The sequence below is a fragment of the Symphalangus syndactylus genome, chromosome 3 (assembly GCF_028878055.3).
Source record: "Symphalangus syndactylus isolate Jambi chromosome 3, NHGRI_mSymSyn1-v2.1_pri, whole genome shotgun sequence".
NCBI classification, from domain to species: Eukaryota; Metazoa; Chordata; class Mammalia; order Primates; family Hylobatidae; genus Symphalangus; species Symphalangus syndactylus.
Genome location: NC_072425.2, coordinates 33,215,603 through 33,231,415, shown reverse-complemented (window position 1 = coordinate 33,231,415; position 15,813 = coordinate 33,215,603). Strand labels below are relative to the sequence as shown.

At 35.4% G+C, this 15,813-nt stretch overlaps 1 protein-coding gene across 6 annotated transcripts in view; it reads right to left on the bottom strand.

Annotated features, from left to right (window-relative positions):
• SHOC1 (shortage in chiasmata 1) overlaps positions 1–15,813 on the bottom strand; it is a 108,882-nt gene that overhangs the window by 61,460 nt on the left and 31,609 nt on the right. For 3 of the 6 annotated variants that reach the window (XM_055271497.1, XM_055271502.1, XM_055271498.2), the window contains 4 exons: positions 11,472–11,625; positions 10,842–10,953; positions 9,077–9,230; positions 754–861 (listed from right to left, as the gene is read on the bottom strand). In XM_055271497.1, the coding sequence (XP_055127472.1) occupies positions 754–861; positions 9,077–9,230; positions 10,842–10,953; positions 11,472–11,625 (528 nt within the window). Of the gene's footprint in view, positions 1–753; positions 862–9,076; positions 9,231–10,841; positions 10,954–11,471; positions 11,626–11,928; positions 12,306–15,813 lie in introns of those variants that run through there. The other 3 variants (XM_055271499.1, XM_055271501.1, XM_055271500.2) reach the window with 2 other exon arrangements.

Genomic DNA, 15,813 nt, shown 5'->3' with positions numbered 1-15,813 from the left:
TTTGGTAGAATAATAATATTAACAATAATGATGACATAGAGAATGATAACATTGCTTTGGGAGATTAAAAATTCAAATTAAAAAAAAGTGACAGTGGTCAGCAAGATTGCTAATATTGAGATAAAATATGAAATTTTATTTACTGAGCTATAATATTTTAAGGTTTCTATTTTTAATATTAATGCTATTTCCTCCATTCCTCTTCTACAATCTTTGTAACTGCCATCTATATGTTATTCAGTGTTTTTTTTGTTTGCTTTGAGACAGAGTCTAGCTGTTGCCCAGGCTGGAGTGCAGTGGTATAATCTCGGCTCACTACAACCTCCACCTCGCCAGTTCAAGCCATTCTTGTGCCTCATCCTCCTGAGTATCTGGGATTACAGCCATGTGTCACCATGCCTGCCTGGCTAATTTTTGTAATTTTAGTAGAGATGGTGTTTTGTCGCATTGGCCAGGCTGGTCTTGAACTCTTGACCTTAAGTGATCCACCCACCTCAGCCTCCCAAGATGGTTCACTCCCCGTACAGGCGTGAACCACCGCACTAGGCCTATTATTCAGTTTTGATGCCAGTAGAATTCTGAATTAATAATAGTAATAAATATAAAGGGGCAAATAAAAAATGACAGGATTATAACAATCCAATTTTAAACATGGAAACTGACTCACAGTACACTGTATATGTGAATGTACTGTACTTTTACATCATAAATAGGTAATCCCCAATAAGCTCAATGATTTATCAAAATTTCTACCTGGTTTACTGCACTCTTCTGGTTCACTCTGGCTTTGAATGGTCAAAATCTCTGTGGAGCTGAATTTTATATCCCCGATATCCTCAATTCCATGCTTGTTAGTAAGATCTGAAAAGGAAGAAACTCCGCTATTAGCAAATGTACCATTAAATTAATTTTCTGTAACCTTGTTCAGTGGCATTTTCCTTTTAAAGTATCTTTATTGTTTTATTGCATGTCAATTTTTCCTTTTAGAGAGAAATAGAGATTTATATTTCTGAAGAAAATGCTAACTTAGGTAAATAACTATTCCCCCATGCACACTCCTTGTTACCCTTCAACTGTCAATCAGAATTACCCAAGGAAAACAAAAATGGCAAAATCTACATAATCACTGGAAGGTAAGTTAGGGTGGGCAATCCATAAGCCACAAACTTCAAAGAATGAGGTCGCTTTGAAGGGTTTCATCTCTATCAATATATGATGACTTTCTATGCCTTGCTTAGCTGGAACTCTACTTGTCTATATTAATACTGCCACGTTGGCTTTCTTTTTTCTTTCTTTTATCTCCCTTCTTCCCTCCCTCCCTCTCTTCCTTTTTTCCTCACTTCCTCCTTCCTTTCCAGCTGCCTGACACATTTTACCTATCCCTTTTTTTTGCCTTCCTTCCTTCCTTTTTTCCTTCCTTCTTTCCTTCCTTCCCTCCCTCCCCTCCCCCTCCCCCCACTCCCCTCCTTCCTTCCTTCCTTCCTCCCTCCCTTCCTCTCTCCCTCCCTCCTTCGTTTCCAGCTGTCTGACACATTTTGCCTATCCCTTTTTTATCTTTTGGCTTTCTTTCTTCCCTCCCTTCCCTCCTTCCTTCTCCACCCTAGATGTCTGACACATTTTGCCTATCCTTTTATTTTCCCCTCCCTCCCTCCCTCCTTTCCTGCCTTCCTGCCTTCCTTCCTGCCTTCCTTCCCCAGCTGTCTGACACATTTTGCCTATCCCTTTATTTTTTACCTTTTGGCTTTTTTTCTTTCTTTTCTTAAGGCTCAACTCTTGAAAACAACATACTCAGTGGTTCTTTATTGTAAGACATAGATTTTGTATTTTGTTTTTTGAAATTATGATGCATCTTATAACCTGTATGTGCATTTAGAATGTTTCTTTCTTCCCTAAAAATTCTTAAGTTGATAATACATCTTGCAGTTGGTAGGATCTTTGAATCAGACATATGGTCATTATATTTGCTTTTTAAATTTAATCTAAGAATCGATCTCTCTTTTAATAGAGAAGTTTAACCAATTTATATTTACTCAAACAAAGGTGATACTTTTATAATCTTATTTTATGCTTCCAATGCCTTTTGCTTGCTTTGCTCTCCTTTATTTCCATAGAATTAATTCTATTGCTCAGAGTTTTTTTTTTTTTCTCTGTTAGTTCAGAAGTTATACATGTTATCAACTTTTAAGTTCAGGGGTACATGTACAGGTTGTGCAGGTTTGTTACATAGGTAAGCATGTGCCATGATGGTTTGCTGCACAGATCATCTCATCACCTAGGTACTAAGCCCAGCATCCATTAGCTATTCTTACTGATGCCCTTCCTCCCCCTATATCACCCCCCCGATAGGCCCTAGTGTGTGTTGTTCCCTCCACCATGTGTCCATGTGTTCTCATCGTTCAGCTCCCACTTGCAAGTGAGAACATGCGGTGTTTGGCTTTCTGTTCCTGCATTAGTTTGCTGAGGACGATGACTTCCAACTCCATCCATGTACCTGCAAAGGACATAATCTCATTCCTTTTTATGGCTGTATAGTATTCCACAGTGTATATGTAGCACATTTTCTTTATCCAATCTATCATTGATGGGCATTTAGGTTGGTTCCATGTCTTTGCTATTGTGAATAGTGCTGCAATGAACATACACATGCATCTATCTTTATAATATGATAATTTATATTCCTTTGGGTATATATATACCCAGTAATGGGATTGCTGGGTTAAATGGTATTTCTGCTTCTAGATCTTTGAGGAATCGCCACACTGTCTTCCACAATGGTTGAACTAATTTTCACTCCCATCAACAGTGTAAAAGCATTCCTTTTTCTCTACAACCTCACCAACATCTATTGTTTTTTTACTTTTTAATAATAGCCATTCTGACTGGCATGAGATGTTATCTCATTGCGGCTTTGATTTGCATTTCTCTAATGATCAGGGATGTTGAGGATTTTTTTTTTTTCATGTTTGTTGGCTGCATGTATTTCTTCTTCTTCTTCTTCTTCTTCTTCTTCTTCTTCTTCTTCTTCTTCTTCTTCTTCTTCTTCTTTTCTTCTTCTTCTTCTTCTTCTTCTTCTCCTCCTCCTCCTCCTCCTCCTCCTCCTCCTTCTTCTTTCTTCTTCTTCTTCTTCTTTCTTCTTTTTTTTTTTTTGAGACAGAGTCTTGCTCTGTCACCCAGGCTGGATGGAGTGCAATGGTGTGATCTCAGCTCACTGCAACCTCTACCTCCCAAGTTCAAGTGATTCTCCTGCCTCAGCCTCCCCAGTAGCTGGGACTACAAGCACTTGCCACCATGCCTGGCTAATTTTTGTATTTTTAGTAGAGACAGGGTTTCACCATGTTGGCCAGGCTGGTCTCAAACTCCTGACCTCAAGTGATCCGCCCACCTTGGCCTCCCCAAGTGCTGGGATTACAGGTCTGAGCCTCTGCACCTGGCCGTGTGTCTTTTGAGAAGTGTCTGTTCATGTCCTTTGCCCACTTTTGGGGGTTGTTTGCTTTTTTCTTGTACATTTGTTTAAGTTCTTTGTAGACTTGGGATATTAGACCTTTGTCAAATGGATTGCAAAAATTTTCTCCCATTTTGTAGGTTGTCTCTTCACTCTGATGATAGTTTCTTTTGCTGTGCAGAAGCTCTTTAGTTTAATTAGATCCCATTTGTCAATTTTTGCTTTTATTGCAATTGCTTTTGGCGTTTTCGGCATGCAATCTTTGCCCATGCCTATGTCCTGAATGGTATTGCCTAGATTTTTTTCTAGGATTTTTATAGTTTTGGGTTTTACATTTAAGTCTTTAATCCATCTTGAGTTAATTCTTGTATATGGTGTAAGAAAGGGGTCCAGTTTCAATTTTCTGCATATAGCTCCGCCAGCTCCCTCAGCACCATTTATTAAATAGGGAGTCCTTACCCCATTGTTTTTGTCAGGTTTGTTGAAGATCAGATGGTCGTAGCTGTGTGGTCTTATCTGAGTTCTCTATTCTGTTCCATTGGTCTATGTGTCTGTTCTTGTACCAGTAACATGCTGTTTTGGTTACTGGAGCCTTGTAGCATAGTTTGAAGTTGGGTAGCATGATGCCTCTAGCTTTGTTCTTTTTGCTTAGGATTGTCTTGGCTATTTGGGCTGTTTTTTGGTTCCATACAAACTGCTTGCCTGTTGTTGGTGTATAGGAATGCTAGCAATTTTTGCACATTGATTTTGTATCCTGAGACTTTGCTGAAGTTGTTTATCAGCTTAAGAAGCTTTTGGGCTGAGAATATCTTATTTTAAATCAATGCACTATCATTAATTTTATAATATATGTATTTCAATCTTTATTTTTTCTATCAATTAGAAAAGGCTATGTCTCAGTTATCCTATTTATAAAATAAGAAATTTAGCATATTTTTTCACCAAAACTTTCTCCCTTTCAAACAGATTAATCTAATTAAAGCTGAGATCTTGGGGATCTTAGACATCTCTAAGATCTTAGCTTTTGTTAGATTAGCCTATGTTTCAAATGAGGTTATAATTATTTCTTTCAAAATTATCTGGCTTTTGTTTTAAGAAAGCAGGAAACACATATATTAGTTCTCCCCTCTAAATCCTATAGAATGACAGTAGCCATCTATAAAATACATAAAGTGAGGAGAAGGGGAAGGAATATTCATCTGCAGTTCAGAGATATTAATAGAATCCTAGGAGATAAAAAGAAAATTTAAAAACTAGTATATAAAACAGAATGGAGTTTTACTTCTAGCAATAGCTCCTATTGGACCAATCTTCCTGTAGATAGCATTTATAACTCTCAACAAAATATGTAAAATGACTATCTGAAGGTACTACAGTCTAAAGCATGCAGAAATGGGAAGGGAATTGATACTGAGTGAATTTCCCATTTTTACAGCTTTTCACTTGAAGGGATGACATATTTCATACTAGCTGGGTCAACTAGAACTTGGATAAAAATCTGTGGTCTTATTATCTTGGAGAATGAGAGGACAGTTCTACGTGAATTAGAGTTCAGGGTTACCACAGCAGCTGGAAGATAAAGGAAGAAATCCAGGAAAGGAGACAGCAACAGAGGAGGAGCCCCAAACTCTATGTATAAACTCTGCTTAATAAATCCCTGGATGATCCCTGAACTACACATGTATGGGGCAGATTGAAAGCATATCAGCTAAGGCTATATAAAGATTTCAGCTCTTTCCCACCATAGTAGAGACAAAGTTTATAGTTTGAGTTCAGCCAAGTTAACAGCCTATTAAAACAAACAGAGAAAGTCAACTCTCTTCAAAGGAACATAGCAAACTACCATTTCTGTAATGTATCAGGTGCAATGTCAGGATACAATCCAAATACAGTTAGTAAAATGAAAAAACAGGAACACATGACTCATTCTCTACAAAAAAATATGTTACTGGACACTAACCATGAGATGACTCAGATTTTGAAATTAGTATCCAAAGATTTCAAAGCAGTAATAACATAGTAATCACTATGCTAAAGGATGCAAAGAAAAATATGGTTGTAATGAATGAGCAAATAGAAATTCTTGGCAGTGAAAGAGAAACTATAAAAAAGAACAAATGGAAATTTTAAAACAATATCTGAAATAAAAAATTCACTGGATGAGCTTAACAGAAAATTAGAGGTGACATAAGAGTCAGTGAAATTGAAGACAGAGCAACAGAAATTACACAATCTGAAAAACAATAAGAAAAAAATCGAATAAAAATGAACAGAGGCCAGGTGTAGTGGCTCATGCCTGTAATCCTAGCACTTTGGGAGGCCAAGGTGGGAGAATCACTTGAGCCCAGGAGTTCAAGATGAGCCTGAGCAACATAGTGAGACCCTGTCTCAATAATAAAAAAAGAAAGAAAGAAAACATGAACAGAGCTTCAGTGACTGTGGGACAATTTATCTACCTAGTTTTTTTTAACTATTTATCTTTGTATTTTTGTCATAAAATATAATTCTGTGGTAATCAAGAACTACTCACAAAGCAATACGCTTGCTCAGTTGCCTTCAATGATGAATTCCACTAAACATTTTTAAAAAATCAACATCAATTATTTAGCCACTCCTAAAAATAGAAGTAAAGTTAATGATGCTTAAGTCATCCTATGAGGCCCATATTATTCTGATACCAAAACCAAAGACATCACAAGAAAATAAAACTAGAGACCAATATTTTTTATGAATATTGACACAAAATTAATAATCTAGTAAAAAAGTAGGATTTATTGCAGTAATGCAAGGTTGATGGGAAATCCCAAACTCAATGTAATATACCATATCAAAAGGATAAAAAATTTTAAAACCATGATTATTCAATAAAAAATAAGAATTCTAAAAAAATTAAAAATCCTCAACAAAATACTAGTAAATTGTATTTGACAGCATATTACAAGGATTAAATACCATGATCAAGTGAGATTTTTTTCCCCTGAGATGCAAGGATAGTTCAACATATGCAAATCAATAAATGTGATACACTACATTAATAGAACGAGGGACAAGAACCATATGATCATCTCAATAGATGCAAAAAAGGCATCTGACAAGATTCAATACCCTTTCATGATAAAAACTCTCAAAAAATTAGGTATTGACAAATCTGCCTAATATTACCACTTCTATGTGGAATCTAAAAAGCCAAACTTAGAGAATGGAAGAGTGGTTACCAGGGGCTAGGGTGTAGGGGAAATGAGGAGAAGTTGGTTAAAGGGTATAAACTTTCTATTATAAGATGAACAGGTTCTAGAGGCCTAACATAGAGTATGATGACTATAGTTAATAATAATGCATTGTACACTTTAAATTTACTAAGAAAGTAGATCTTAAGTATTCTCATTACATACAAAAAAGTAACTATGAGATGATAAGTTAATTAGCTTTTTTATGGTAAATATTTCACAATGTATATGTATATCAAAATATGTTATACACCTGAAGTATGTACAATTTTGTCACAAAAACACTTCCTTAAAAAATTCAAGTAATCCCAAAGAAGGCAGAAAAGGAGGAATTGAGAAACAAAAACAAATGACACAAGCTTACAGCTCAGTAATAAAAAGAAAAATAACCCAACTAAAATGGGCAAAGGATCTGAGTAGACATTTCTCCAAAGAAGATATACAAATGGCCAACAGTATGTGAAAAGATGTTTGACATCCTTATCCATCTGGAAAATGCAAATCAAAACCACAATGAGATATTACTTCACACCTAGCAGGATGGCTATAAAAAAGTTATATAATAACAAGTTTTGGAGAGGATGTAGGTAATTGGAACCCTCACACATTGTTGGTGGGAATGAAATAGTGTAGTTACTTTGGAAAACAGTCTGGCAATTCCTCAAAAAGTTAAACATAGAGTAACCATTTGATCTAGCAATTCCACTCCTAGGTATGTATCCAAGAGAAATGAAAACATATGTGTGGACAAAAACTTGTACACGAATGTTCATAGCAGGATTGCTTTTAAGTTAAAAGGACAGCCCAAATATCTATCAACAGATGTACAGATACACAAAATGTGCTATAGCCATACAATGGAATATTGTTTAGCCATAAAAATGAATGAAGTACTGATACATTGGATAATGCCAATAAACTTGAAAATATGCTAAGTGAAATAAGCCACAGATCACATATTATATGATTCCATTTTTATTGAATGTTCAGAGTAGGCAAATCTATGTAGTTTTACTTACACTTTGAGCATGGGAAATAGGAAGGATGTTATGGCTTGAGATATCCCTGTAGCAGGCAACTTTATTGCTGTACTAAGCAGTTTTATTGTTATTGTTGTCACAACCCAAAGGTACCTGGGACACTGCCTACCCCCTGACCTTTCAATAATGTGTATAACTTTCCTTATTAGAAGTCCTCTGTGGCAGTGACTCTGTTTTACTTAGTACAGCAGCCGAGTCAAATGAAGGCTGGGAGTTTAACAGTATAATCACTCAGTAAAGTCATTTGTTGTCCTTTACATTTGCATTTATGGAACTGAGATTTGTGTCCTGCCAATAAGCCTATGGCCCACCCTGCATTTTGAGATCTACTATATTTGCAAGTTCTGGTATGGATTTGATCTACTTTCCCAGGTTGGCTTTTCATTCCCTTGCTTTGATTTGTGGCAGAACAGTAATTCCCTGATTTAGTTTTAACTGTAAGAATTCCTTCAAGTCTGTGGTCTGTTCATGGCAAGCATCCCTGTTCTCAGTGGATATCACAGATCCCCCTTCCTTTCCTCCATGATATTATATATCTTTGATCATTTTAAATGAAATTTATGAGAGGACAGTTAAATATTTGGGCTTACACTGTCATTAAAAATAACTCAATAATATTTACTAAGACTAAATGGGATGAAACCATCTAAGTTATGACTCTCCTAGTCATTGATGCCACGAATCCATACTCTGAGCTCTTTATTGTGAGCCTCTCCATAGTTAACTAATGTCAGTATAGAAGTTGATAATGTTTTTATTGTTTATAAGAAAACAACTCTTTAAAAATTTATATAGTCATAGGTGTTTTAGTTTTATTTGTATAATTATCTTGAAATGGTTAAATTTCAGAGAAGTTTCAAACCTGAAAGTCATATAAAGAGAATGACGGCTGGGTGCGGTGGTTCATGCCTACAATCTCAGCACTTTGGGAGGCCAAGGCGGGCAGATCACCTGAAGTCAGGAGTTCAAGACCAGCCTGATCAACATGGAGAAACCCCATCTCTACTAAAAAAAAAAATTATCCAGGTGTGGTGGTGCATGCCTGTAATCCCAGCTACTCGGGAGGCTGAGGTGGGAGAATCACTTGAACCTGGGAGGCGGAGGTTGTGGTGAGCCGAGATCTTGCCATTGCACTCCAGCCTGGGCAACAAGAGCAAAATTTTGTCTCGACAACAACAACAACAACAACAAGAAAATGACAATGAGAAAATAATCTCATCAAAAATAATACTGAGATTTCAACATGTAACTTGCAGAACATTTTTACAAAATCTGGAGGTTCAGAAAAATTTTAATAAACAAGAACCTATGTAACAAACATTCTTAAGTGGTTTTTACAAGTAATACATTTTACAATTAATTCTCACCTTTTTCAAAAAGCTTTTCATTTTCATCTGCATAGTTTATTATTTCTGGCACTAGGTTTAATAACTCCTTCAGTTCTGAGAGTGATGGAATATCAATTTCTGGTTTGAGGCTTGGAGGTATTAAGAATTCATACTCAATAAGAAAACTTGACGGCTGAAAAAACATAGTTTAAAAAAGTTTTTAGAGAGGCTTTCCAAATAAATATTTTTGAAACCATAAGTGGACAAAATTTGCTTAAATGATGTACCAAATTTTAAACTAAATCCACATTCAAAATTGTTAAAGCTGTATATACTTTAAAAAAACAGAAATGTAGCAGCTAAAAATACATTCTATTATAAGCAATGTTCTCTCTGAGTATTGTGTTTTATGATCACTCATTACATTAGTGGTGTACAATATCCCTAGATGCAGAAATAGCTTCTTTTTGGCTAATAGCAAATTGTAAACATTTTAAATTAAAAACAGTCACTGCAGTAGATGAGAGATAATAAATGGTGAGAAGTGAAATGAGATCATGGAATGGAATAGATCTTTACTGTGATCCATGGAGTATGTTTCTCTTTCATTCCAACAGAATTTGACTCCTCAACAAGACAGACTAAGTCAACAACTCTCAGGGTTAACCTGGGAGGCAAGAGGTACTGGAGGAATGGGGCCTATTGGTGAATTAACATTTTTACCATCATGTTAAAATTTTTATTGTAAGGAAACCCCTTAAGTGCTTTAAGTCCATTAAAATCCCCAAATATAAAACATTTTAAGTTGTCCTAAAAAAATGTTTTTTGTTTTTTGTTTTTGAGATGGAGTCTCGCTCTGTCGCCCAGGCTGGAGTGCAGTGGTGCGATCTCGGCTCACTGCAAACTACGTCTCCCGGGTTCACGCCATTCTCCTGCCTCAGCCTCCCGAGTAGCTGGGACTACAGGCGCCCACCATTATGCCTGGCTAATTTTTTGTATTTTTAGTAGAGACGGAGTTTCACCATGTTAGCCAGGATGGTCTCGATCTCCTGACCTCATGATCTGCCCACCTCGGCCTCCCAAAGTGCTGGGATCACAGGCGTGAGCCACGCGCCCAGCCAAAAAATGTTTTTTTAAAGTAGCTTTGTGAACGCATCTAATCAATATGGGCCTAGATTTCTGAGCTTGTCCAACTGCAAAAAGTTACTGCACTCTAAACAGCTAGAATTCTTTACATACTGATATTACAACCATTTTGTGTGCTATTGAAACTAAATGCATCTTTGAGAAGTTTGGCCTTTAATATGCAAAAGATGCTATCATCCTGGTTAAACACTGGCAGAAATTCAGTCTTGGACCATCTATATTCTTACTCTTACAATATTCTCATTAGCTCAAGTACTATTTTTTGTGTATAACTCACAAATCAATATTTCTAGTTCAGGTGTCAATTTTTAAACTAGACATGACTACTTAATTTCCTATACCAGGTATATTGATTACAATTATTGGAAGAGATTTTAAAGTTCCCTATGACTGGCCTGCACACCAGACCAATTTATCAGAATATATCTGTGTAGAACTCAGGCTTCAAAATTTTTTTTAACTATTCAGGTAATTCCAACATACAGCCAAGGCTGAGAACCACTATTTAGAAGTAAATTTGACTTTTTAATTGATACATGTTCATTCCATTATAAAATCTTTTTAATCTGATAATTGTAGACAATGTATATTACAAAAATTTTACAAAAATGTGCCTCACTACTTTTACTAAAATATTATTGAAAGCCAGTATTACAACCTCATTTAAACATATTGTATCTTCTAGTTTCTCTTGACAAAAGTTCACTTTATCCATACAAAAATCTTCTTTTGCAAAAGCTTCCAAAGTTTCTTGAAGAGAGAAACATTCCCTTAAAAAAAAAAAATACATTAATTAGTGTTTACTAAAAGCAAGTCACACACTAAATGTAGCCAACCAAAACACATAATCATTAAAATTAAAGTTGAGGTAAAACGATGATAAAAGTTATTGGCCAGGTGCAGTGGCTCACGCCTGTAATCCCAGCACTTTGGGAGGCCAAGGCGGGTGGATCACCTGAGGTCAGGAGTTCAAGATCAGCCTGGCGAACATGGTGAAACCACGTCTCTACTAAAAATACAAAAATTAGCTGGGCACAGCGGTGCATGCCTGTAGTCTCAGCAAGGCTGAGGCAGGAGAATCGCATGTGCCCGGGAGGCGGAGGTTGCAGTGAGCCGAGATTGTGCCATTGTACTCCAGCCTGGGCCACAGAGCAAGACTCCATCTTAAAACAAAACAAAACAAAACAAAACAAAACAAAACATTGTTGATAACATTTAAGCTTGTGATCATACAAAAACATTTTCACCTCTTAAAAATATTTACAGCATTGGTCAATTAAGTAAGTACCTGGAAAAATTAGCTTCTGTGAAGATCTGTCCTTTGAAATCCAAAAGAGGATCCTTTACCAAAAACAGTTTTAGTCTACTCAAGAGAGTAGGCAAAGTTGGTAGGTGTTTTCTATTACTTACAAAAAGTATTCCTTTATCATCAATAAATAAATCTGAAAAGAAATAAGAAATATAAAGGAAAAAGAAAAAAAAAGTTATCCAAAGGGAGCTAGATAGTTAATGTAATCAGTCATTAGATACAGTTGGGTTTTTCAATCACATTTTAAACTCTTTAGCTCTTCATTGTACTGTGCATATACAGCATGTAGCATAGTTCTGGAACAAAGGCAAAAGTACAATAAATTTTAGTATTATCTAGGACACCGAGGAATAGCCAAATATCCCAAAAGAGCTGTAACGGCTAATACTTTATCAATAAAGATTAATCAATGGAGGAAAATAGCTTATGGACTTACACTTCAAAATAGCCAGGAGTAGCCTCCGCAAAATTTTAAAGAAATAGAAGTATTTGACTTCTGCTGACCTTGGTCTTCTCTGCATCATTTTACCTCTTAATATCTCCAATTCATCCCCCAGAGTCTCTGACATGTAGGGAATGGAGATGGTCTACAGTGCCTACAAATGAGACTGATTCTATTATTCTTAAGTTATTCACATGGTTGCTATAAAATTATTTACAGTGAAAGTTTTAAGCAAAGAATCTACTTGAGGAGTATGATATAGCTTATGTATTAAGAAACACTACTGCTAACAGTTAATTTCTGGAATAAATTTCTCCTCTCGGTCTCCACCCTGCCTTGTCTGGGTTTCTTTAGTATCTTGTCTGTCTAACACCTTTAACAGTTTCTAAGTCACAGGAAGGAACATAAACTTGCCCCCAATTCTTCAATAAGTTTTTGAGTAGAAAGAGAAAAAGAAAAATATAAGCTCAGATGAAGAACTACTCAAAAAGCCAAGCTCCCAAAAAGAAAGCCATCCTGAAGGGAGAGCAATGGTTTCTTGTTCTAGGTATTGACTTTTCGGTTAAGTGATGCTGAATCGCATGAGAAAAGAATAGTATGGAGTTTTCAGGTAGTAATGTCTCCCATGGTCAACTACATAATTGGTATGCAGGCAGCAAGGGAACATCCCTTTGCTTGGTGCTAACTTAATATGCCTTAAGAGAACTTGTGGTATGAACTAGCCTCCTAAGAGATATTTATCTGAACTTAAGTTCCCGACAATCTCATGGCCAAAAGCTTCCCATGGCACACCAAAGGAAGTTAGTCAATCAATTCCATGTCTAAGGAGGGCTTATCTGAGACAGTTAAATATAGTTTACTGGTATAATCCATTCTGTAAGTATTAATGAAATCACATTAATAGTAAAAACCCAAACAGCATTAGTTTATATCCTATATCCACCTTCTGCTTCTAAACAGATCCTCTAGCCATCTTCCCCATCTACAGCCTCATTCTGGATATTACTGGAACTAAACGGCTGACATCTGAAGTCAGTTATGTGGTCTTGTTTTCCATCCACCCTTTTTTGATGAAACCACTTGAGGGCAGCATCACACCACAACTAATATTCTTTGTAATTCTACCAAGATTGTTTATAGCAAGAGTGCCACTTCCTTACTTTCTTTGCGTTATACAGCATGCCCTGGAGTTCTTATTTTACTACAGCTAATATATGTACTATACAGACATAAGGAGACTGTTTTCTTCTATTGTAGAGGAATATTAAATTGTCACCAGGAAACAAAATTTTGGCTAGTTAACTATGAAAAGAAGCAGAAAAAGGTCTACTAATATGAAAGAAGAGAGGTTTATTCTTTACAAAGGACACTTTTGTCTCCCTAGAAAATTCAAGATAATGAAATGAAAACAAGAGTTCACTAAGTTATCTGATAAAAATTACACAATTAATGTTTTTTTTAATATGTAAAAACTTCGTCATAAAAATTAATGGAAAAAGCATAAAAACAACAATTTGTGAACTATCAAGGACTAAACATAAAAATATTCAGAAAGTATATGCAGGAAATGATAGAACTTTATTGAAGATCATTTTTTTAAAAATTTGAAAAAAAGGCAAGATAAAAAATAATTTCCTAGCTAGAAAGACTAACTATGGCGAAATTTTAAAGGATCCCATTACCATTTCAAGAGGTCTTGTTTTAGAACTTGGAAAAGTGATTACAAAGTAAACCTGGAAGAATATAGTTATGAGAGTAGAAAAAAGTAATAAAATAGGAGATTATTAATATATATTATAATTATACATTAAATAGTTAAAATTATATGACACAATAATAGGCAAAATAGATCATAATAGAAAATCCAGAAATGAATTCTAATGTGGTTAAGGATTTAATATATAATGTGAGTGGCATTTCTAATCAGTGGGAAAGAAAGGACTATTTCATAAATGATATTGGGGCAATTATCAAAAACACTTGGAAAAAGATTTTTTATTCCTACTCTTATACATACATCAAAATCTAAAATAAAACTAGGCACCTTCAGCTGGGCCTGGTGGCTCATGCCTGTAATCCCAGCACTTTGGGAGGCTGAAGTGGGCAGATCACTGGAGGTCAGAAGTTTGAGACCAGCCTGGCCTACATGGCGAAACCCCCTCTCTACTAAAAATACAAAAATTAGCCGGGCTTGGTGGTGGGGGCCTGTAATCCCAGCTACTTGGGAGGCTGAGGCAGGAGAATTACTTAAACCTGGGAGGTGGAGGTTGCAGTGAGCCGAGATCACACCACTGCACTCCAGCCTGGGCCACAGAGCAAGACTCCATCTCAAAACAAAAAACAAACAAACAAACCTCATGCACCTTCAAGAAAATACAAATAAGTATTTATCTAATTAAGAAAGAATTTTCTAAGTATAAAAGGAATGAAAGAAACCATAAAAGAAGACAATTGGCAGAATTGGTTAGGTTCAAGTTAAACATATTTGGAGTTAATACTTTTACATATAAAGATAAAATATATGTCAAAATATAAACAAAAGAGAAAATCATTTCACAAAACAAAAAGATGCAGATGGCCAATAAAGACCAGTAATTCTATTAATTTACTTTTTTATGCCCAGCTTGTCAACAACAGAGATCACCAGTAATTTTAAAGATGTAAGTAAAAATATAATTTTTTTGCCCATCACATTGGTTTAAATGTATTACCACAACATCAGCAGTAATATATTCAATGATGATAATGCTGGCATAAACAGGGCATTCTCATACCATACTAGTGGACATATAGCTAAAAAAGCACTTATACTAAATAGATCAATTTCTAGGAATTCATGCCAAGGAAATAATTGAAAATAAGAATACATATTTATATACATATTTGAAATTAAAAACATTAGTGGTCTCAAATTTGGAAATGTGTGATATGTACATAAGATTAAAAACTGCAGTCATTCAACGCCATGCTTTTGTCTTGCACGGTGGCTCACACCTGTAATCCCAGCACTTTGGAAGGCTGAGGTGGGAGGATTGCTTGAGCCTAGTAGTTTGAGACCAGCCTGGACAATATAGGGAGATCTTGTCTCTACAAAAAAATGAAAAATTAGTCAGGCATGGTGGCACAGCTATGGTCTCAGCTACTTAGGAGGCTAAGACAGGAGGATCACTTGAGCCCAGGGGTTTCAAGGCTTCAGTGAGCTGTGATTGCACCACTATACTCCAGCCTGAGAAACAGAGTCTCAATAAAAAAAAAAAGAAAAAGAAAAAGATACGCTTTTGCAGAAAACTCAAGCATAAAATAAAATATTCCCAAGATCATGTTAATATTTAAAAATAATATCATGCATATATAGTATGATCACAATAGTAAAACAATTTATCTTTGAATTATAGAATTATGAGTTTTTAGTAAAGGGACATCCTATATATTTAAGATGTAGATATCTTAACATATGTAGAAAAACATAAAATTCAATCGTCATTCATGATTAAAAGCTGTTATCAAACTAGGAACAGAAGGAATCTTCCTCAACCCACTAAAGGAAATGCTTCTAATATTTCACCATTGAAAATGACATACACATGAAATTTTAGAAGCATTTTCTTTACCATCAGAAATAAGATAACAACCATCATGCTTCTACTGAACACAGTTCTAGAGGTTTTAGTCAGCATAGTCAGACAAAAAAAAAAAAAGATTAAATATTGCAAAGGAAGAAACAGCCATCATTCACAGACAATATGATTATATATATTAGAATTAGTTCTTGGAATTACTATGAGAGTTTAAGAGGTAGATAAATATAACACTATAAAAATCAACTGCCTTTTGTTATATACAAGCAATAAACAAACTTTAATTTAGAAATATAAATAG